The sequence below is a fragment of the Narcine bancroftii genome, chromosome 5 (assembly GCF_036971445.1).
Source record: "Narcine bancroftii isolate sNarBan1 chromosome 5, sNarBan1.hap1, whole genome shotgun sequence".
NCBI classification, from domain to species: Eukaryota; Metazoa; Chordata; class Chondrichthyes; order Torpediniformes; family Narcinidae; genus Narcine; species Narcine bancroftii.
The window spans coordinates 98,529,914-98,554,806 of record NC_091473.1 but is presented as its reverse complement, the minus strand read 5'-3'; the positions used below and the strand labels follow the sequence as shown (position 1 = coordinate 98,554,806).

The 24,893-nt window shown below is 41.4% G+C and overlaps 1 protein-coding gene across 1 annotated transcript in view; it reads left to right on the top strand.

Moving 5' to 3' along the window:
- c8b (complement component 8, beta polypeptide) overlaps positions 1–24,893 on the top strand; it is a 59,460-nt gene that overhangs the window by 13,476 nt on the left and 21,091 nt on the right. Inside the window, exon 7 of the mRNA XM_069938494.1 lies at positions 7,430–7,670. Coding sequence (XP_069794595.1) covers positions 7,430–7,670 — 241 coding nt within the window. The remainder of the gene's footprint in view (positions 1–7,429; positions 7,671–24,893) is intronic.

Below are 24,893 nucleotides of genomic sequence, written 5' to 3'. Positions count from 1 at the left end.
CTCCTTGGAAGAGATATTGGGGAGGACTGCTAATACTGCCCCTTCATTTTACGGTTGAATTTCTGTCACACAGTCATTGCAACTACAGTATGATGTATTTTTGTTACACTATTTGAGGGCCTATGTTCAAGAGAGGAATTGGGCAAGAAGAAATAATTTTTTTTTAAAAATGGCAAACTTTATGAAAGTATCAGTCATTTAAAATAAAAAAATAAAAGCTCAGCATGTGGTGAAACACGTAAAGTCTGCAGATGCTATGAATGCAGTAAAAACACAGAAATACTGGAGGAACAATAGGTCTCACAGCATCTACAGGAGGTAAAGCTGTATAACCAATGTTTCAGGGCTTTTTTTAAAATAAAATCTCAGCAGGTCAGGTAGCATCTGTAGAAAGTGAAACAGTTCATATTTCAGATCTGAGACCCATCATGTAAAAGACAGAAATACAAATTTGTTTTCGATAAAAGAGAAGGCAGGAGAGGGGTGTGTCAAACAAGGGAATGTTACTAATACTTGGAGTTGAATGTTTTGATGATCAATTACAAGATCACAAGATTACAAGGGGTAAAACACAGAATTCTGTGGGCACCGTGGTTGAAGTGAAAACACAAATGCTGGAGAGACTCAGCAGGTCAAACAGTGTTGCTTACATAGCAAAGGCAGAGATACATAACTGAACTTTCTGGCTTGAGCCCTTCATCAAAGTATGAGAAAATGCCAGTGAGTGTCAGAATAAAAAAATGTGGGAGGGGGAAGGGGGGTGGCGGGGCAGGAAGTGTTAGGTGGAGAAGGGAGGGAAGGGACAACAGCACTGAGAAGGGGGGAGGCAGGGCTGTGCAGGTGAAAAACTGGAATGGCAGGAAATGGAGGAGGGGGAAGAAAAGGCGAGCAGTTTTAATGGAAAGCAGTGAAATCAATGTTCATGCCATCTGGCTGACGGGAAATCAGATGTTGTTCCTCCAATCTGCGGGTGGTCAGGATGGGACAGTACATAAGGCTATGGACAGACATGTGAGCACAGGAGTGTGACTTGGAATAAAAATGGTTGGCCACTAGGAGGTCGCTGTGGTTATGAATGGAGTGGAGGTGCTGGGTGAAGCAATCTCTCAGTCTGCAACCAATCTCTTTGATGTAGAGAATACCACAAAGGGTGTGTAAATAAATCCTCTGGATGTACAGGTGATATGTTGCTTAACATGAAAAGCCTGTTTGCGGCCCCGGACCGTGGTGACGGAGGAGGTGTGGGCACAAGTGTTTCACTTCCTGCAAGCACAAGATTACAAGATATAGGCCAATTGGCCTATTGAGTCTGCTCTGCCTTTCTATCATGAGCTGATCCATCCTCTCACTCAGCCCTACTCGCTGGGCATCTCCCTGTATCCGTTGATACCCTGATGAATCAAATACCTGTAAAACTCTGCCTTAAATAGATCTAATTACCTCTTTTCCACCTCCACCTGCAGCAACAAGTTCCACAGACTCACAACCCACTTGCGAAAGAAATTTCTCTGCATCTGTTTTAAATTAACACATTTTTCCTGGAATTGTGTCCTCTTGTATTAGACTCCCCTGCCATGGGAAACATCCTTGCAGTATTTACTATGTCCAGGCCTTTCAGCATTTGAAATGTCTCTCTGAGATCCCCTTTCAACCTTTTGTACTCCAATGAGTACAGTCCAACAAACGTTCCACATATGCTAATCTTTTCATTCCTGGTATCATTCTATAAAATTTTCTCTGAACCCTCTCCAATGACACCATATCCTTTCTAAAATAAAGTGCCCAAACTGTACACAGTATTCCAAGTGAGGTCTCACCAGTGCTTATAGAGTCTTATTATTACATACCTCCCCTTCTATGCTATTACTCGAGAAATGAATGCCAGTATTGCATTTGCCTTCTTTTCCAGCAACTCAACCTGGAGGTTAACCTTTAGGGTATCCTGCATAAGGATTCCCAAGTCCCTTTGCATCTCCGAATTTTGAATTTTCTCTCTATCTAAATAAGTCAGCCCATCTTATTTCTTCTACCAAAGTGCATAACTGAACACTTTCCAAGATTGCATTTCATATACCACCTCTTTGAACATTCTCCTAAACTTATCCAAGCCTCTCTGCAGCCTTTCTGTGTCCTCAGCATCAGCCACCCCACAATCTATTTTGTTATTATCTGCAAATTTAGCCACAAAGCCATCTATTCCATAATCCAAATCATTTATATACAACATGAAAAGAAATGCCCTCAACACCAAACCCTGCAGAACAGGTAACCATCCAGAATTGGATCCCTTTAGAACAATACAGCACAGTACAGGCCCTGCAGCCCTTGATGTTGGGTCAACCTATATATTCCTTCTTTAAAAAAAGTACTAAACTCTCCCTACCCTGTAACCCTCTATTTTTCATTCATCCATGTGTCTAAGAGTTTCTTAAATGCCCCCAATGTTTCAGCCCACAACTCTGTATAAAAGACTTATTCTGATGTCTCCCCTAAACTTCCCTTCCTTAACTTTGTACACATGTCCTCTGGTGTTTGCCGATCCAGCCCTGGGAAACAGGTGCTGGCTCTCCACCTTATCTATGCCTCTCATAATTTTGTAGACCTTTATCAAGTCTCTTTTCATTCTTCTACACTCGAAAGAGAAATGTCCCAGCTCTGCTAACCTTGCCTTAAAAGAGTTGTTTCACAATCCAGCCAACATCCTGGTAAATCTCCTCTGCACCCTCTACAGAACTTCCACATCCTTCTTGTAATTATGTGACCAGAACTGAACACAATACTTTGTGTGGTCTTACCAGAGATTTGCAGAGTTGCAACATGACCTCTCTACTCCTGAATTCAATCCCTCTATTCATGAATCCCAGCATCTCATAGGCCTTCTGTTTGGCAATGTTCAGGGATGTATGGATTTGAACCCCAAGGTCTCTGTTCATCCACACTCTTAAGTATCCAACCATTAATCCTGTACTCAGCCTTCTGGTATGACCTTCCAAAATGCATCACCTCACACTTATCCAGATTGAACTCCATCTGCCACTTTTCTGCCCAACTTTTCATCCTCTTGTGACCTTTGATGATCTTCAGCTCCATCCACAACTCCTCCAACCTTTGTGTTCTCAGACACTTGCTGACCATCCTTCCACCTTCTTATCCAGGTCATTTATAAAGATCACAAAGAGCAGTGGTCCCAAACGGATCCTTGCAACACTCCACTAGTCACCAACCTCCAAGCAGAACACTTTCCTTCCACTGCTACTCTCCACTTTCTTCCTACAAGCTAATTTTTTTACCCACGTAGCCAAGGTTCCACTGATCCCGTGCCTGATGACTTTCTGGATGAATCTGTCATGAGGGTCTTTGTCAAATGCCTTGATAAAATCCATGTAGACCTCATCTACCACACTACCCGCATCAATTTCTTTTGTTACCTCCTCAAAAATCTCAGACTTGTGAGATATGACCTTCCATTCATAAAGCCATGCTGTCTATCCTTGAGTAGAATGTACTTCTCCAAATGCTCATAGATCCTATCCTTAAGAACCTTCTCCATAAGTTTACACACCACTAACATAAGACTCACTGGTCTATAATTAGCAGGATTCTCCCTATTATCTTTAGAAACAAGGGGACTACATTCTCCAATCCTCCCATACCTCCCCTACAGCCAAAGAGGATTCAAAGGTCATAGCTACTGCCCTATCTATCTCTTCTCGCACTTCCCACAGCAACCAGAGGCATATCGTGTCAGGCTCCGGGGACATACAGTATCAATCTTGATCTTTTTAAGAAGATCCAATTCTTCTACTTCCTTTGTTATGAACCGTGCACAGTGAGCAGCAATAGACAATGAACCAGACATCGTTTAATTTTAAAACACTAATTTTATTCCTGACTCTTAAACTATAGAGTTAACTTTTAAACTATCCTTAACACTAAATCCATCCCCAACTATGCGCAGGTGCAATAGTGTATGTGTGTATGTGTGATATACCCCAAACCATTACAGTCCAGGCCAAAATCTAGTAAGTTACTTCAAAGTTCAGTCTTTCAAATTCAGTGTTGAAGTGTAGGCCTTTGAAATTTGATGCCCAGAATTGATGTTGAACAGATGGGAAGACGAGTTGTGGCTGCTACGGACTCACGAATTCTCCTTGCATTATTTTTGAAGAAATGTCCATCCACACGAGCTGTGGTCATAGCACTCCTGGTCCTTTTGTAGGCAAGACTCGAACTGGGCGGCCTCCACAAAAATCCAAGACACTGGCACCTGTCTCTCCAAGTGACCTTCACTGCTGGTCACACTCAAAATGAAGCACTTTGCTTCCCAAAAAAACCCTCCTGCCACAGGTCAATACACCGAAAAGGCCCAGTCATTCACAAAGCATGCTTTGTTCTGATTTCTACAAAAATGGATGGCCACAAGAGTTGTTTCAAAAGACTGCTTTCTCTTCAGCAGTCAGCATGGTTCTCCCTTTGTAAAATTACAAAGTCTGCAAATGTATCGAATTCTGGATCAGACTGTGACAAGCCTTCCCTCAGTTCTTCCAATGTATTGAATTGTTGCTGGGCTGTGACATATGTTGTGATGGTGCTTGTGTGAAATGTTAAGTATTAATTGTAACCATCCAGTCCCTCTGTCTATACTATCCATTACAGTGATAATCTCATTTTACTAAAATGGGAACTCGTAATACCTTAATCTCCACAATGTCCAGCACACAGGCCTGTTCAATTTCAACCTCACCCTGATCAAGGTCCTCTTCTCTTGTGAATACTGATGCAAAGTATTCAGTTAGGACCTCCCCAACCTCCTCCGCCTCCAGATTTTATCCTTTAGCGGCCCCATCTTCACTCTAGTCATCCTTCTATTCTTCACATATGCATAGAACACCTTGGGGTTCTCCTTAATCCTACAGGCCAAGGCCTTCTCATGCTCCTTTGAACTCTCCTAAGTCCTTTCTTAAGCTCCTTCCTGGCTACCATATACTTCTCATGAGCCCTTCCTGTTTCCTGCTTCCTATATCTAACGTATGTTTCCTTCTTCCTCTTTATGCATTGTCTGATCTGTTTCATCAGCCATGGTTCCCTTTTCCTACCATTTTTTTCTTGTCCCAATGGGACAAACCTATCTTGAATCCTTTTCAAGTGGTCCTTAAACTTCCTCCACATTATTTCTGTGCTTTCACCCTGTTTCCAATTTACTCTCGCTAGTTCCTGCCTCATCCCTTCATAATTCCCCAGTTAAGCACTTTCCCATTTTGTCTGTTTTTATCCTTTTCCATTGCTATGCTGAAGCTAAGGGAGTTGTGGTCATTCTCACCAAAATACCCCCCCTCCCCCCCACCGAGAGGTCCGCCACCTGACCAGGTTTATTACCCAGAATTAGATCCAGTATGGCCTCTCCTCTAGTCAGACGATCCACATAATGTGTCAGGAATTTTTCTTGTACACACCTGAAAAATTCAAACCCATTTATCTCTCTTACAGTCAGGAAGTGCCTGTCAATAATAGGGAAGTTAAAATCACCCGTAATAACAACCATGTATTTTCCGTACCATTCCAAAATCTGCCTGTTTATCCTGCTCCTTGGTGTCCCAAGACTCCCAACACAGTGATAGCTCCCTTGCATTTTCTGACTTCCACCCACACTGACTCAGAGAACACTTCCTCTGCAGCATCCTCCTTTTCTATAGCTATGATACTATCCTTGACCAGTAATGCTACTCCCCCTCCCCCCACCTTTCCTACCTCCCATCCTATTTTTTTTTAAACATCTATAGCCAGTGTATGCATCAGCCAGTCTTGCCCTTTCTCCAGCCAAGTTTCAGTAATGGCCACAACGTCGTAGCTCCACATACTGATCAATGCTCTAAGTTCATCCCCTTTATTCCTAATACTCCTAGCAATGAAATAGACACATTGCAACCCTTCTAACTGGCTACCTTTATGTTTTTTCCCCTATCTGTCCTTCCTCACCAACTCATAACACACAGCATCATGCTTTTGTCCTTCTAGCCTAATCTCTGGCCTCACATTCTAATTTCCTCTCTCCTCCCCAACAGATCTAGCAAACCTGCCTTCCTGGATATTGGTCCCCCTCCAGTTCAGGTGCAGCTAGTCCTTTTTGTACAGGTCAGACCTTCCCCAGAAGAGATCCCAATGATCCAGAAATCTGAACCCTTGCCCCTGGCACCAACTCTTCAGCCACACAATCATCTGCCACAACTTCCTGTTCCTAACCTCTCTTGCGGTCCTGCTTTTTAACTTCTTTCTTATTCCCTCTTCAGAAACTCATCCCTACTCCTATCTATGTCATTGGTCTCCATGTGGATCACGGCATCCGGCTGTTTGCAATCCCCCTCCAGAACACTATGAACTTGGTCAGAGACATCCCTGACTCTGGCACCAGGGAGGCAACATACCATCTAGGATTCTCAATCTTGTTCACAGAAACTCCTATCTGCTCTCCTAACCAATGAATTCACTTTATTCCCTTTTTTGAATAATTATCAATTATTCAAAATTTTCTTTCCACATTAAACCTGTTCAGATAGAACAAATAACGTAAGGCAGTAGGCAGCACTTGGCATGCTCTTAGACCATAGTATTTACCATGGTCCACTTAAGTTCATGTTTAAGATGTTAGTGGTGGGAGGATTCAGTGGTGATAGGATTCAGTGGTGGTTCTTTCATTCTTTCTGGGTAGCACAGTTTGAATCTGGTGCTGTCTGTAGGGAGTTTGTATGTTTTCTTTGTGTCTGCATGGGTTTCATCTGGGTGCTCCAGTCTCCTCCAACCCTTCAAAAACGTACTGGGGTTGCAGCTTAACTGATGTATTTGGATGGCATGGGTACCGTGCTGTATGTCTGAATTAAAGTAAATAAATATTAACATCAAGGGGGGGGTGAATGGAGTTTTTCTTGTTGAAGTTGGTCAAGGCATCGTACTTGAATGGTCCAAACCATATTTGTCAAATAGCAACCCAAGCTGGGATTGGCCAAATTTTGTTGCTGGCAGGCAGAGACTGCCACGTTCTTTGAACACCATGCAACTGTTCGACCTGATGATTAAGAGAAGGTCATAAATGAAGATATTATCCTGATGAACAACTATAATCCTATTTCCCACTTATGTCCCCAACTGGTGGAATGTTTTTATCCTCCCTCTCCCCATTGGTGTCAATTTTGCTGGGGCTTTTTGTCAAATGCAACCTTAAAATTGCCTGACAAATAGAATATTGTAATAAAATACCCAGTCACAAGGAATCTAAAAATGAGTTTATAGATTATAATGAGGGAGATGCATGGTCAACGTTCCCTTATCATTGGTCCCTTTCATGAGATTATGTATCATCAATGATGATCAACTGTGGCAATATTGTATATGTAACAGGCTCTTCAATCATTGGATTATTTTGGTTCACTTACAGAGAAAACAATTTTTTCATACGCAATTCACACTCCAAGTGGCTCAGTTCAAGGTAAAACCCCGGGACCTTATGCTCCATTATGACTTTTTTCAAAGAGTTAAACAGCTGCCAACAGCTTATAATTATGGAGAATACAGGGAGATCTTCAAGGACTATGGAACTCATTACATGAGTGAAGGCATACTTGGCGGAACATACGAATATATTTGGGTATTGGATATGAACCAAATGCAGAATGATGGTAGGTATTATGTTTAGCTCACTAAAAATATTGAACTGCACTTTTGCTTTAATGTCAAGATACCAGAGGTAGTTAAACATTTTTGCTATTGAAGGAAATGTGTCATGATCTCTGTGAACTCCCAGGGAATTGCTGGGAAAGGACACAAGAATGTGTAAAGCTACTTTGCTTTTGACCTCCCTGCTGTTTGATGAGTCTTCTTTCATTACTTGTTGCTTGGTATTAATGTCAAAAGTGAGGTTAGAGTAGTGCAGTAGTATAATGCTATAGATGCTTCTGGCCCACAAGTCCATGCCACCCAAATACCAAATACACCCATGGGGCCAATTAAACTATTATCCTCGTACATCTTTGAAATATGGATGGAATTTGGAGCACCTAGAGGAAACCCACGTGGACACAGGGAGAATGTACAAATACCTTACCGACAACAGTGGATTAAAATCCGGCTTGCTGGCGCTGAAATAGCATTGTACTGACCACTACATTAAGCATGCTTCCCCTTTTCTGACCAGTTATCCACAGGCCAATGCCATGCTTTGCAAACATGAGCTTGAATTCCTTCCCCACCATTGTGGAACTTAAATTCAATAGTGAATTGAAAAGGCTAGTTTCAGCGGTGGTAGCAATGAAGTCAGTGGACTTCTGTCCAACTGGTTTCAGTCTGCACATTCAGGAGAAGAAATCTGCTGTCCTCACCCACTTGGCTTAATTGTGGCCTCAAACTATCAACAACGCTTTTGATTACCTGTGACCCTCTGAACCTATCTAACAAGCCATTCGATTGAAGAATGTTAAGGAAATAAATTCTGCCCTTACCATCAATGCCCATATCTTATTACTGGAAAATAAATTGTCACAGGGATGAAAAAGAAACTGTTCGTCACCTCTTGGTCATTTTGTCAAACTGATTGTAAGCATTGACAGATAGATGAAGTAAATGTTATGAAATCTAGTTGGAGGAGAGCCACTACACAGTGAAAATTAACATCAGACGAGTGATGTTAAAAATGCTGAGTGAAGTTTTGTCTTTATTCGGAGACCATTAAATATTAACCTTTGCAGCTATTTGCAAAGTGAAAAGTCCCTTATGCTGCAATTCCCATGGAGGCACATTGACATGTAGTGGGATAGAGTCATAATGGGATAGAGACCTACAGCACAGAATTGGGCCATACTCCCCGATGATCAGCAAGTACTCACTTAAACTATTCCCATTTTTCAACACTAGGCCTGTAGCATTTTTATGGTTCAAATGCTCATCTAGATCAGTCTCCTTCCCTCTCATTTCTCACCCTTAGCCTATGTCCACCGACTTCAGACACTTCTATTGTGGGGAAAAATTTCCAACCATCTACTCTATTTATGCCCCATATAATGTTGACTCCCCTCTATCTTCCCAGCTCCAAAATAAAAACAAACTCGGCCTGGCCAATCCCTCCTCACATGTGAAACGTATGTTTCCTATGGTGTATGATACTGCAACTCTGGCCTCATCAGTGTTCTTGACAGCTGTCCCAGTAATGATCCCTAATCACAGGATTTCAGTCACAAAAGCAAACTTTGACCTCATGTGCCTCTTATTACAAAACTAAGTTTAGATCCAATTTGTCAATCTGCCCTGGACCCATCACCTTCTGGACAAATCTCCTGTCTGGACCATTATTGAAATCCATGTAGACTATAGTCACCTCACTCTCCTCATCAATACACTGTGTTATTTCTTTGAAAAATTCAAATTGTCATACAGCATCTTCCCCTGACAAAGCCAATGTAGCCAACAAAAAAGTAGGTGTTGCTGGGGTCCACGTGGGTACCCATGGCTACCCCTTTATCCTGGAGAAACTGGATGCCAAAGAAGAAGTCCTTTGATTCATCCCTCAATAATTTCTCCTTTGACTCATCTCTCCTTCTCCAGGTCAAAGGAGTAGCCATGGGACCCCAGCTCTGTCTGCATTTTTGTTGGCTACGTGGAACCATCCAAAACCACTCAACTCTTCCTCCGTTACATGGATGACTATTTTGGTGATGCCTCATGCACCCATGATGAGCTCGTCAACTTGATCCACTTTGCTGCCAAATTCCACCCCAACTTCAAACTCACTTGGTCCGTCTTTAGCAACCCTCTCCCTTTTCTTGATCTCTCTGTCTCCATCTCGGGAGATAAACTCGACAGACATCTTCTACAAACCCACCAATTCCTACAGCTACCTCAACTACACTACGCCACACCCTGTAAGGATTCCATTCCTTTCTCTCAATTCCTCCAACTCCATTGCATCTACTCCCAGGATGAGGTTTTCCATGCCAGATCATCAAAAATGTCTTCCTTCAAACAACGTGGCTATCCCTCTACCACCATCAACTCAGCCCTCACAAACATATCCTCCATCAACCACACATCTGCTCTGGCCCCTCCACCTCCCCGCGCAATAAGGACACAATTCCACTTGTTCTCACCTACCACCCCACCATCCTCCAAGTCCAACATATCTTCCTCCACCATTCTCATCACCTACTATGTGATCTCACCACTAGACATGCATTCCCCTCTCCTCCTACTTCGCCTTCTGCAGGGACCACTCCTTCCGTGACTCCCTTGTTTACTCCTTCTTCCCCACCTTTGCCACCTACCCCTATGACCGCAAGAGATGCTCCACTTGCACACACACATCCACCCTCATCACCATTCAGGGCCTGAAACAGTCCTTTCAAGTGAAGCAACATTTCACTTGTGAATCTTCAGGGCTCATCTACTGCATCCAGTGCTTCCATTGTAGTAGGAAATCACTTTGTTGAGCACCTCACCTCTGTTCGCCATGATAATGTGGATCCCTCAGTGACCACCCCTTTCAATTCCCTGTCCAATTCCCTTGCTGACATGTCTGTCTATGGTCTCATCCACTCATCTGGACTCCTCCCCCTGCCAGTCTTCAGTCTTTATTCTGATGCCTTCACATTCATTGCTTATACCTTGAAGAAGAGTTTAGGCCCAGAACATCTTTACCTCCTATGGACACTTCAAGTCCAGGTGAGTTCCTCCAGTATTTCTGTGTGTTTTTATTATAATCACAGCGTCTGTGGACTTTTGTGTTTCACGATCTCCAATTAATCCATGCCTTTCTAAGAATTAGGCCTCCTTTGTGGAAAAAAAACACCATTTCTGTTCTTTGGTCATCTGGCACTTCACCTGTGGCCTGCAAATATTTATAATTCTCTTATAGAACCCTAGCAATCTCTTCCCTTGTATCCCATAGCAGTTAAGGATAAATCTCTTCAGACTCTGCTTTAGCCCACTAATATCTCCCTTTTAATGATTAGGTGTAACCAGTTGGTGCCACTTACCATCACTGACTGCCACAGAAATTCCAGTATTCTTTTTGAACAGTTATCTGCTCAAGAATGGCTATTTAAAATGTGGTGTAAAGCACAAAAGTCTGCAGAAACTGTGATTGAAGTAAAATCCCAATCCTGGAGAAACTCAAACTCAGCAGGTCAATCCCTATTTTATACAGGAAAGATAAAGATTTGTAATCAATGTTTCAGGCTTGAGCCTTTCATCAAGGTATGAACAAAGTGTGGGGGGGGGGGGGTGTGGGGAGGAGCAGAATCCCACAGGCAGGAGGTAATGGATGGATAAGCGAAGGAGGGTGTTTCATCTTGGATTCGTATGTGTGAGTTCTTAGATGACACATGGATGAAGGAAAATATTCTTTACTTTAAAGTTGATGTAAACAACCCATGAGGCTACAAGACTCCATTACAGATCTTGCATACTGCAATCTCCTGCTCTGTGTCAGCTCCTGCTGGCAGCAAAGTATAATCAAACAGGAACTATATCCTTAAGACCTTGCTAGTAGCAAATGCAACCATGATCACTATCATTACAGAGGGCACACCAGCAAACAAGGGAAGGGGGATAGCTTTGTAAATGGAGAGGGAAAATGGTGGAGAGCTGAAGAAAAGAAGGTGATAGGGAAGAGAAGGTGAACAGGGACTAGGCTAGGTAATGGACAGACATGTCAGCACAAGAAAGGGCACAGAATTAAAATGGTTGGCCATTGGGAGATCCCTGTCACTAATGTGGAAAGAGCAAAGATGCTCACTGAAGTGATCTTCCAGTTTCGTCCAGTCTTTCCGATGTAGAGAAGGCCACAGTGGGAGCTCCGGATGCAGTAAATGACTTCTGCAGAAACACAGTGAAGTCTTGCTTCACTAGGAAGGATTGTTTAGGGCCCTGTGGCTACCAGTGAGGCACTTCCTGCAGCCGCAGGGGGAGGTGGCAAGGGGGCGATTAATGGGAAGGATTGAATGGATGAGGTAGTCACAGAAGGAGTAGTCCCTATGGAATACAGAGAGGGGTGGGGAGGGGAAGATATGTCCATTGGTGGGATCATGTTGTAGGTTATGAAAATTATAAATGTGGTAATTTGGTCAGCAAATTTAAAATGTGTATTTGGGTCAGCAGAAATGAGGAGGAGAGTGTCCATTGGTCAAAGTAATGGGGATATTTCCTTTTACCTGGCAAACAACTTCATTTCCACTTTTACCAATGCCAAAATAAAAGCAGTTTTTGATCTCTTAAATACTATTCTATAGGCCATGAAATGCTTGTTGCCAAGGACACACATGTACTGATGCAAGAAATGTATATTCCCTGCTTCTGTTTAGATAATGTTCACAGATGATGCCATAATGAATTGTCATAAGCTCTGTCCCATTTTAAGAAAAGATTTTGCCATAATGTCTCATCAAATTGTATACAAGCTGAACTTTACATATGTATTCTTTCCAAAATAAGCAAATTCCCCATCGATTCAGTAATAACATGGATTATACTCACTCGAAGACACTCGGAGATCTTATAGAAACATATAAAATTATGAAAGGGATAGATAAAATAGAGGCAGGAACATTGTTTTCACTAGAGGGTGAGACCAGAACTAGGGGACACAGCCTCAAGATTCAGGGGAGTAGATTTAAAACAGAGATGAGGAAAAACAGTTTTTCCCAGAGAGTAGTGAATCTGTGGAATTATCTCCCCAGGGAAGCAGTTGAGGCTACTTCATTAAACACTTTTAAGGTTCAGTTAGATAGATTTTTAAATAAAAAAGGAATTGAGGGATATGGGAAAAGGCAGGTATGTGGAATTGAGTCAATGATCAGATCAGCCATGATCTCATTGAATGACAGAGCAGGCTTGATGTGCTGGATGGCCTACTCCTGCTCCTATTTCCTATTGTAAATTGAGCTACAAAGTTAGATTGATTAATGCTTTTTGTGCAACTCTTTTCTTTTTAAGCTATTTTTATTATTTAACAAAAACCCTTTACACAAGGTAAACTAATGATAACATAAATGAAATCATATATACATATCACATATCAATTGTAAATTAGAAGCAAAACCATATTTATTGGATAACTTATTCATTCAGGACATCAAATATAATAATTAAACAATGAAATCATAATGTACTATGTCCAAAAATAATATTGAATACAAAAATTATACAAATAGTACATATACAATTACCTTGTATAAGATATTTTATACTTCTCTGATGTGATCATGTTGTTCTGTGATATGATCTACGATCTGTAGTTAAACCCCCCCCCCCCCACTTTACTTATTTGTGTCAATAATAAAAAGGAAAAAAAATCTCCCTACTAATCTACCCCCTGTCTTGGGTAAACTTATACCTCTCATTTTGTTCATTTTAGATTGGCCACAGTGTTTGAGCTACCAAAAAGAAAATAGACACACACACCGAGAGCAGTTCAGATTATATAAATGTTTATTACAAATTCAAAAGCTGATTTCAAACTACAATATGCAAGCCCTTCCCAACTATTCTTATCAACGCCTGGACTGATCCCAACTGCCGAAGCGAGGCAACGACTGCACACTTACAGTAGGTTGTCAGGGCGCCGGTAGCAGCTTCTCCACCTCCCCCAACCAGGACGTTGGCTGGACTCTAGAAGTTCTTCTTCTTGCTGAGAGATGTTGCCACTTCTCAGAGAGTCTCAAACTTCAGCAGCGGGACCATAGCTTATATTACCCAAAAACTGCTTACCCAACCACCCATTCCCACACAGCAAGAAAGATAAGTGAGCAAGCTAGCATGCTAGGCTTCTTTCGAATAAGTAATTTTCAGCTTATCACTTTGAATACAATGGTTTATTTTGCATCAAGGCTAGGCCTCTGACAGTCTGTGACCAAAACAAGCAGGAAGATTAAATGTTCTTGGTACACAGATGTCCTTTCTTCAGATAACTGCATCTCTGGCCCCTGGGTGGAATTTAGCTTATGTCTGCTGATTCTAAAACACAAGCAGGTTCTCAGCCTTGCAGAACCCAAAGGCTGCAAAAGTAAAAAACACGGTTAGAATTTTCCATTGCACCCCCTCTCTCTAAACAAGGTTAACTGTATATATTGTAAATATGAAGTGAATCCCTGAAGCATCTATACCATTTCAATCCTCAGATTATGATAATAATTAATGAATAGACCCCAACAAATCATAAATAACTTGGATTAATAATGTCATGTAGATTTCAGAAGCAACAATAATTCAGTGAGATCACATCAACAATAAGTAAAACGGGGCATACATACCCAATCAAAATAACTTCTAACCCTAACCTCTGATGAAAAGGACTGATGAGGCCAGGGTTGTGGATGTTGTCCATGTTGACAAGGTCCCATATGTAAGCTAGTCTGGAAGGTGAGATATGGGATCCAAGGCAGCTGGCTAATTGGATACATGTGAAGTATTGCATTTTGATAAGTCAAACCAGGACAAGAATTATTCAACAAGCCCCTGGAGAGACCAAAGGGCACAAGTACATAGTTCCATGAAAGTGGCAACACAGGTAAGCGGGTTGGTGAAGACGGCATTTGGCACACTTGCCTTTATTATTCAAGAGATTGGAGCCTGTTACAACTGTACAAGGCATTGTACACTTGAATTTTTTTGTGTAGTTCTGGTCACCTAGCGATAGGAATAATATAATTAAGCTAGAAAGGGTGCAGAAAAGATTTATGAGGATGTAGTATGGACTGGAGGGCTTGTAAGGAGAGGCTGGATAGGCTGATATTTTTTCTTCCTGGACCATTGGATGCTGAAGGGTGACCTTGAAGAAGGCAGAGAAAAGGGAAATCATTATTGTCTCCTCTCAAACTAGGAATGCCTAAAACTGGAGGTCATAGACTTGGTTAAGGGGGAAAGGGACTGGAGGGACACCTTTTTCATGGTTTAGAAGGTACATGGAACAAAATGCAAAGGAAGTGGTTGAGGTGGGTAAAACTACAACATTTAAAAGACATTTTGACACTTACATGGATAGGAAAGGTTTAAAGGATATGGGCCAAATGTATGTAAATAGGACTAACTTAAGTAGATAACATTTTTGGGGATGGACAAGTTGGGACAAAGGGCTTGTTTCATTTTTTTTTAAACTGTCAATGAAGGTCATCATTTCCATTTCTCTTTCCACAGATTCTGCCTGATCTGTGGAGAAATTCCAATATTTATTAATTTTATTTCAGATTTCCAGCATTTGTAGTTTATTTTTGCACTTTGACTTCCATGCTCTCTCTCTCTCTCTCTCTATATTCATACGTCTGATGGATAAAAACCCCCTACTGCTGCTTTCCAGTATCTTCTGGTCAATCATTGATTTTATGGAGGGTCCAACATATACAAAGTGGATTCAATTCGCCAGTTGATTTTTCTTTGGAGCAAAGAAGGATGAGAGGAGGCTGAATGATTCTGAGAGACATAGATAAGGACAGCCAATGCCTTTTACCAGGGCAGTAATAGTGACAGAGGACATCTCTACAAAGTGAATGGAGGAAACTTTAAGGGAAATATCAGGGATTTTTTTTTTCCCAAACAGAGTTGTGGGTGCCTGGACTGCCTTGCCAGAGATGGTGGTGGAGGCTGAAACATTAAGGGCATTTAAGAGACTCTTAGACAGACACAGAGATGAAATACAAATAGAGGGTAACGAGGTAGGAAAGATTTAATAATATTTTTCGTAGGAATATATAGGTGGGTACAACATTGAGAGCTGAAGGGCCTGTACTGTGCTGTTCTATGTTCAATGTTCTAAGTTGTGTTCAGCTTTTTTGTCATATTACACCTGTTATAGTGAAAAGGGTTAATCTGTGAAAAGTCTAGAAAGTCAACTCTAATATGAGTGGAAAGTAAAAAGGCAAGAACTCAATTACAGGGCATGGAGTTACAATGAAAAATATCAATTAGTAGAGAACAAGAGCAGCACAAGAACATGCCAGCAGCGGACCTATGAGTCATGTAAAGAAGACTCGACCACGTGGATGCAGAGGACGGCTACAGGTCAAGCTGAGATGCCGAGACCTGAGACTTCCACTCTCTACCATCCGCCTGGCCTTGGAGAACAAACTTGTTGAACTCCAAGTCAGGCATCATCAGAGAGACATCAGGAAGTGCTACGTAATGTGCTTTACAAAACATGGCTAAACGCGGACATTCCAGACACGGCACTGCAGCCCAAGGGCTACTCCCTCCATCACGCTGATTGAACACTGGCATCTGGGAAAATCAGGGGAGGCATTGTTTGTGTCATCATCAATTCGTCATGGTGCACAAACATGATGGTCATGTCCCCAACCTGCTCCCCTGACCTGGAACGTCTGGTGATCAAATGTCACCCATTCTACCTGCCGAGGAAGTTCACCACCATCATCCTGGTCACAGTGTACATTGCGCCCCAGCCTAATCTCAAGCTGGCACTGGAGGGATTGAGAACTGTGATAAACAGCCTTGAGACGGCACATCCTGATGCCTTCCCGATCATTGTGGGAGACTTCAATCAGGCCAACCTGAAGAAGTCTCTGATAAACTACCACCAACGCCTCACATGCAAGACCAAGGGAACCAACACACTCGACCACTGCTACACCTCCATGAAAAATACATACCAAGCCATTCCAAGACTTCAGCAAGTCTGATCACCTGGCTGTACTTCTACTCCAGACATACAAGCAGAGACTGAAGTCTACATCACCGGTGGTGAAGATGGCAAAGGTATGGTTGAGGGAGGTGGAGGACCATCTACAGGACCGCTTTGAATCAGTGGACTGGAACTTATTCAAGAATTCATCCATAGACTTGAATGAATATGCAAAAGGTGTCACCGACTTCATCAAGACCTGTATGCATGAGTGTGTGCTCATGCACACATACAGGATATTCCCCTACCAGGAGCCTTGAATGAATCGGAGAATCCACAACCTGCTGAGTGCCTGAACAAGGGCGTTTAAGGCTGGGGATTGGTATCTTTACAAGATGACCTGCGGAAGGCCATCTCTGAACCAAGTAGCAATACTGGAGGAAGCTAGAGACAGAGACAGATACATACCAGCTATGGCAGGGAGTGCAGGCTATTACAGCCTACAAAACCAAGGTGAACACTATCGGATGAGCTGAACACCTTCCATGCCTGCATTGAGAAGAAGAACCAAACAGTGCTGACTAGAATCCCTGAAAAGCCTGAGGATCCCATGATATCTATCTCTGAAGGCAACATCAGAACATCATTCAAGAGGGTGAACCTTCGCAAAGCATCAGGCCCTGACAACATACCTGCAGGGAACTGAAAATCTCCGCCAACAAACTAGCTGGAATGTTCATGGACATTTCTGCAGTCAAAGGTTCCCAGCAACTTCAAAAGTGCATCAATCATCCCAGTAGCCAAGAAGAGTAGCGTGGGCTGCCTCAACGGCTACTGCCCAGTAGCACTAACTTCTACTTGATGACGCAGCATGGTTTTAGAAAGGGAAGATCTTGTTTGAAAAACTTGTTAGGATTCTTTGAGGATATAATGGGTGCGGTGGATAGAGGGGAACAGGTTGATGTTGTATATTTGGATTTCCAGAAAGCGTTTGATAAGGTGCCGCACAAGAGACTTATCAGTAAGTTACAGGAAAGTGGAGTCCGGGGAAGTATATTGGCCTGGATTGAAAATTGGTTGTCTGACAGGAGGCAGAGAGTTGGGATAAATGGGAGTTTTTCAGGTTGGCAGAGAGTGGTAAGTGGGGTGCCGCAGGGGTCAGTGTTAGGCCCACAACTGTTCATCATTTACATTGATGACTTGGAGGAGGGGACAAAATGTGGTGTAGCCAAGTCTGCAGATGACACCAAATTGAGTGGAAGAGCAAATTGTAATGAGGATATGGAGAGTCTGCAGAGGGATATAATTAAGCTGGATGAGTGGGCAAAGGTCTGGCAGATGGAGTACAATGTTAGTAAGTGTGAGGTTATCCACTTTGGCAAGAAAAATAAAAGAGCTCAATATTATTTAAAGGGTGAAAAACTACAGCATGCTGTTGTGCAGAGGGACTTGGGAGTGCTTGTGCATGAATCACAAAAAGTTAGGTTGCAGGTGCAGCAGGTTATTAAGAAGGAAAATGGAATGTTGGCCTTCATCGCTAGAGGAATTGAATTCAGGAGTAGGGAGATAATGTTGCAACTGTATAAGGTACTGGTGAGACCGCACCTGGAGTACTGTGTACAGTTCAGGTCTCCATATTTGAGGAAGGATATACTGGCTTTGGAGACGGTCCAGAGGAGGTTTGCTAGGTTGATCCCTGGGGTGAAGGGGTTGACTTATGATGAAAGATTAAATCGTCTAGGATTGTATTCGCTCAAGTTCAGAAGAATGAGAGGAGATCTAATAGAAACATATAGGATTATGAAGGGTATGGATAGGATAGATGTAGGAAGGTTTTTTGAGCTGGCCGGGGAAACTAAAATGAGAGGACACAATCTCAAGATTCGGGGGAGTAGATTTAGGACAGAGATGAGGAAAAATAGTTTTTCCCAGAGAGTAGTGAATGTTTGGAATTCTCTAACCAGGGAAGTGGTTGAGGTTGCCACATTAAACATATTTAAAATTCAGTTAGATAAATTTTTACATGATAGAGGAATTAGGGGATATGGGGAGAAGGCAGGTAGGTGGAGTTAGGTCATAAATTAGATGAACCATGATCGTATTGAATGGCGGAGCAGGCTCGATGGGCCATTTTTGGCCTACTCCTGTTCCTACTTCCTATGTTCCTATGTACTTTCTTCGAGAGGCTGGTCATGGTCAGAATTAACATGTACTTAAATAAAGATCTGGACCCAATGTAATTCACCTATCGTCACAATTGCTCCACAGCTGATGCAATATCGCTGACTCTCCTCTCAGCTCTGGATCACCTCGAAAACAGCAATTCATACATACTCTGCTCTTCATTGACTACAGCTCAGCCTTCATTGCCATTATTCCCTCAATGTTGGTGAAGAAGGTACAAATTCTAAGCCTCTGTATCACACACCCCCCCTCCCCCACCCCCGCAAGTGGATCCTTGACTTTCTCATTGGAAGACCAGAGTCAGTACGAATTGGAAACAACGTCTCCCTCTCACTGATCATCAACACAGTGCATCCCAAGCATGTGTTACTCATTAAATACCCATTAATGTGTGGCCAGACTCAATTCCAATGCCATCCATAAGTTTTCCGACGACACCACAGTTGTCGGCAGAATCACAACATACAGGAGGGAGATATATCAGCTTGTTGAGTGGTGTCACAACAACAACCTTGTGCTCAACATCAGCAAAACTAAGGAGATGATTGTGGACTTTAGAAGGAAGTCAGCGAAACATGACCCAGTCCTCATTTGAAGGCTCAGTGGGGGGGGGGGGGGGGGGAGAGGGTCAAGAACTTCAAATTCTTGGGTGTCAACGTCTCCGAGGATCTGTCCTGGAGCCTCCATGTTGATGCAATCACAAAGAAGGCTCGGCAGCAGCAATACTTTGTTTTTTTTTTAACTTTATTTATTCGTTCAAAATACAGATAATAAGTAACATATATAACAATAAACTAAGCATGAATGTTATATTTTATATATATTAAAAAAAGAAAGAAAAAAATGAAAGAAACCCCACCCCTTTCAGCCAACTCTCCTAAGGAGAGCCATAAAGAAAAGAGAAAAAAAATAAAGAAATCTAGTCAACATAAATCAAAATGTAAATATTCTGAATATAACAACGACCTATTAATAAAAAAACTATAGTTATCCACGAAACATATGTAATTTTTTCCATTATTAAACAATATTTCATCTCATTATGCCATCTATTAATATCAATCATATTCGTATCTTTCCATGTACCAGCAATACATTTTTTCACTACAGATAGCGTTAAATACACAAAAGCAAATTTAAGTTTATCTAGTTCCAAACCACATGAAAAAAAAGTTCCAACAGCGTTACCACATCTAAAACACAAATCTGATTCCTAAAGACCATATTTTTTCAATTTTTCAGGTGTTAAATATAATTGATGTAAAAAATTATAATTAATCATTGCATAACATGCATTTTTCAGTCTAGTTAGACTATCATAACAAATATCTGACCAATCATCCTCAGAAAAAATAAAACCAATATCGACTTCCCATTTACCTTTAGATTTATCTCAACCCTCTTTATCCATACCATCCTGTAATATTTGATACATAACTAAAATATAACCCTTCTCTGGTACCCTCATAAGAAAAGTTTCAAATTTAATCATTTCAAGTAAAATCATATCTCTACCGAACACATGTTTAACCAAAGATCGAACTTGATAAAAATACGCTTACGCTTAATTGTACTGTTTAAACCCTGAACATTAAAAGTAGCAAACTTCAAATTTGACATATCCACTAATATTACTAAAAACAAATAATATCAATATATAAAGACTCAGATCAACGTAAATAGGCCTTCCAATAGGAGAAAAAGAATCCACAAATTAAAGACTTAATAAAATGAAAATAAAAAAAAGATAAAAGGAAAAAGAAAGCCAAAAGAAACTAGCAAAAGATAGTAATCACTAAACAAAAGTTGGGTATGGATCACCCACCAGTGGCTGATGACTAGTAGAACATAGAGCAAATTTCTCCCTCCCCAGCCAAACAAAGAATAACAACAAGATATCATAATGACATAAAAAGAAAGTGAAAATAAAAAAGCTCTTCTATTCATCCAAGAGATTCCAGACTCGGCGACCCCATTTCAAGGGAACGGACTCTTTCCATTCCATTTGTCCCATTTCTGCCGTTTCTTCCATTTCCAGAACAACCAGATTTTTCTTTAGGAGACAATGGTCTTTGTCCTCTTACATCTGGCAACGAATCAGCAAAACTTCACGCTCATTCTCAAAAAACCGAAATTGAAAGTCTCCACAAAACACCTTTAACACTGCCGGATAGCGAAAATAGACTTACAACCTTTACGCACAAAACTTATTTAACTGGATTAAATCAACACCGACGCTGAATAACCTCTTGACTCAAATCAGGATAGAAAAAAACTCTACTATTCTGAATCATTAATGGAGCTTGTCGTTGTCTCGCGTTTTGCACTGCTAGACGAAGTATCGTTTCTCTGTCCAAATAATTCAAACATCGAATTATCACGGGTCTCGGTGGTTGACCAGACAGATGTCGTCTTCTTAAGGCTCTATGAGCTCTTTCCAATACCAGACCTCCAGAGAAAAATTCCTGCCCCAGTATTTGTGGAATCCATTCGGTAAAGAAACGAAGAGGATCTTGTTCTTCCATACCTTTTGGCAAACCAACAATCTTCACATTATTCCTTCTACTTTGATTCTCAAAAAAATATACTTTCCTCTCTAACTCCCTCTCACGTTCTCGCAATTCTTTAACAGATTTTTCCACCTCCAACACTTTTTCTGTATTAGAAGCCACTTGTTGTTGACATTTCAAAAAATCAGCCTGGATTTTAAAAAAATCTTCACAAGATGCTTCCACGTGTATTTTAACTGTATCCAGTTCCAAACTGAGCCTCTGAGACATTTCATTCAGCATAGGGTGAATGATAAGGCTTAGCTGTTTACATTGTAATTCAGAAAAGCTCAGCCCTGCTTTCTCTTGCGTAGTGGCAGAACCAGATAACTGCAGCTCCTGCTGCATCTCAACAACAGGCAGTTTAACAGTTTCACTGCGGGTCTGGACTCCCAGCGACAGCACCCCGACTTCCTCAGGGGGCCAACGCTGTTCTCCCCCCGCAACCCGTTGTTGCTTCAAAAACTCACAAAAAAGACCAAAATATTCAGATTGGAGTATATCCTGGGGTATTTCAAGCAATGGAGTCGTCTTTTTGCATGCCCCCTCTGTTAAAGTCGACAGGCTGCCAGGATCGGGATCCACATCGGAGGCACACGCTCCTTCCTTCTGAGAACAGGTAATTCCAGCAATGTCCTTCTCCTGATGAGTAGTAGTCATTTTTTCAGCTTCCACAGGCAATCTCTGTAGTTTAGGCTTGAAAGAAAGCAAACCTGAAGTTATAGCAGGCTGTTTAGGCCCTAAATCTTCAACACTCCGAAAATTTTGTTTCTTCTGTACTTGAGGTTTAATCTTTTTACCATTAATGGCCATAACAATTCCTTGATACTTTAAACTAAGATTTTAAAAATTTAAACCTGAAAACAAAGAGTTAAAAACGGGATCTTAAAAGACTGGCCAGAGAGGTCGAGATTACACGTCTAGGCTCTACGCCATCTTGCCACGCCCCACCAGCAGAAATACTTTGTGAGGTGTCTGAGGAGATTTGGTATGTCGCTGAAGACTCTCATAAACTTCTACACGTATACCATGGAGAAAATTCTGGCTGGTATAGAGGCACCAACATTCAGGACAAGAATAAACTCAGCCTGCAACATCACAGGCACGAGACTTCATTCCATTGAGGATATCTACACGAGGTGATGTCTTAAAAAAGCAGCCTTTATCCTCAAAGACCCCCAGACCATGCCCTCTTCACTCTGCTACCATCAGGAAAATGTTACAGGAGCCTAAAAACAAGCCCTCAGTGGCATAAGGACAGCTTCTTCCCCACTGGCATCAGATTCCTGAATAATCAATGAACCAAAGACACTGCCTTACTTTTCGTGCATTATTATTTTTATTTTTTTATAGTAATATCTTAAGATGGTTATAGTATGAATGTTTGCACTTTGATGCTGCCACAAAACACCAAATTTCATGACCTGTTCATGACAATAAATCCTGATTCTGATTCTGTTGTGCAGTTCATACAGGAACCTGTTAGCTGCAAAGAAGAAATTGCCTTTCAGTCTGTTGGTGCATGTTTTCACACTATTAAACCCTCACTGTGGTGGGAGTGGAGGGGAGAGGATGTGCTTGAGGTGTGATGGGTCCTTCAGTGTGCATGGTGCCTCTCCTAGGCAGGGGGAGGTGTAGATGGAATCCATGGAGGCCATTTTGCATGACATTCTGAGGTGCATTCACCACCTTCGGTAGCTTCAGATCTTCAGCAGAGCATCGCCCGTACCATGCTGTGCAGCATCTAGCAAGTGTGCTTTCTGTAGTGCACCTGTAGAAGTTGTTGAGGAATGTGGGGACGTGCTGAATTTTCTTAATCTAAGAAAGTAGAAATCTTTGTGTGCTTTCATGACTGTCTCTAAAAGAAGGCTGAAATCCAGCTTTGCAAATAGTATCTAAATCTGAAAGCATGATTTAAGTTGCATTTGTAAATGCCTATATTTTCTTTTAGTGAACATTGGTGACACACTATCCAGAATAGTAAGCGTGCAAATTTAAAATAATCAGATTGCAAACAATCTTAATTTTTTTTTTACTAAGTCTTTAGGCATTTCCATTTTAAGTTCCCTTTTGAGATAATGAAATGGTCTTTGGTTGCATTAATAATATCGATAGTCATGTTTTCACTCAATGGCAGGAGGAGCTTTCTTCAATACTGCTGGGAGATTCCTGCTGGGAGCTGATAAAATATATCCCTTTTCACTCAGTGAGTGTCAAAAGATGTGGTAGATGTTTAGAAAAGTTCTAATCATGACATATTTATCAGTGGAGCCCTGTGGTAAATGAATGGGGCCATTGTTCAAACCAAGCAAGTGCTGCCATAAGATCCAGAATTAGTTACACAGCTGCTTTCAAGCAAATCACATTGCTTTTACCTCCATGCTACTTTTCTGTGGATGAGTAGCAAAGATCATAGATAAGGAGATCATCTGTGCTGTGAATTACATGCAGAATTTATTGTTTGAAGAACTTACAACACATCAGAATTAGTTGATAAAACTGCACAGGCAGGCAATGACATAACATTACTTGTTCAGAGGTTGCTCTCTGTATTTTGATGAATGGCATCACTTTCAATATCTTTTACTCGTTTACTTTATTCTTTCATATGCCCAATTGGTTTTAAAATTAGTAGTGCAGGAGACCGCTAGTGATTTTTTTTTAAAATAGGAAATTATTTATCAGGAGGAGCTAACCCATGGCTTTAAGAGTTTTCATGTTGAAGAGGTAGAAGAAACATTGGAGAATTAATTGAAAAGCAAAAATAAAACTGCAGTTCCTGTGTTTTTGAAATACAGTATTACTGAAGAGGCTTGATCTACTTGGCAGGTCAGCTAGCATCTGTGAAGAGAGAGCCAAAATGTTTGTTTCTGATTGGTGAGCTTTTAATAGAATGTGGGAATTAAGATGCTTTGTGGTGATTCATGCAAAGGATTTTTGACTTCAGGAAATTCTTAAAAGTTTCCTTGGACTTGCTCTTTTTCTGCCATAGCTATTCTTGCAACTTGGAGACTAACTTGTCTCACCAAGCGATGCTGGAAGATTGTAAACAGATCTGACAAATTTTTCTAGCCCCAGAGCAATATTAAAGATATATTAAGCTTGACCACTTTGGAAACAAATATCCTTCATAAAACCCACTTTATTATTCTGAAAATATGACTACTGATTTTTAAAATGTAAATGCTGAGTTCCCATGTGTGGCACCATTCCTCCTGTGGCCTTTCACCAAAGTACAGAAAGAAGGAGCGAGTGGCAAGCCAGAGAAGCAGTCTGTGGAAGAAATAACCAAAAGCATGATCATGAGATTGAGTTTAAATAAGAAACTTGAAGGAGCAAAAGGTTTAGGGAGTCAATTCCAGAGTTCACAGATAATGGGAGGTGAAAAGAAGTGATAATGTGATGGTGGATGAAGCTTCATTTGACAATAGTATGGCAGTTGATTGGCAGGTATTGGAAAGTTAACCTTGACCACATGTGTGTGGTTTGGCCACCATAGTCATGTCTGTTCTGATGATGTCATCTTGTTTTCCTGTTGTGGTACCCTCCTT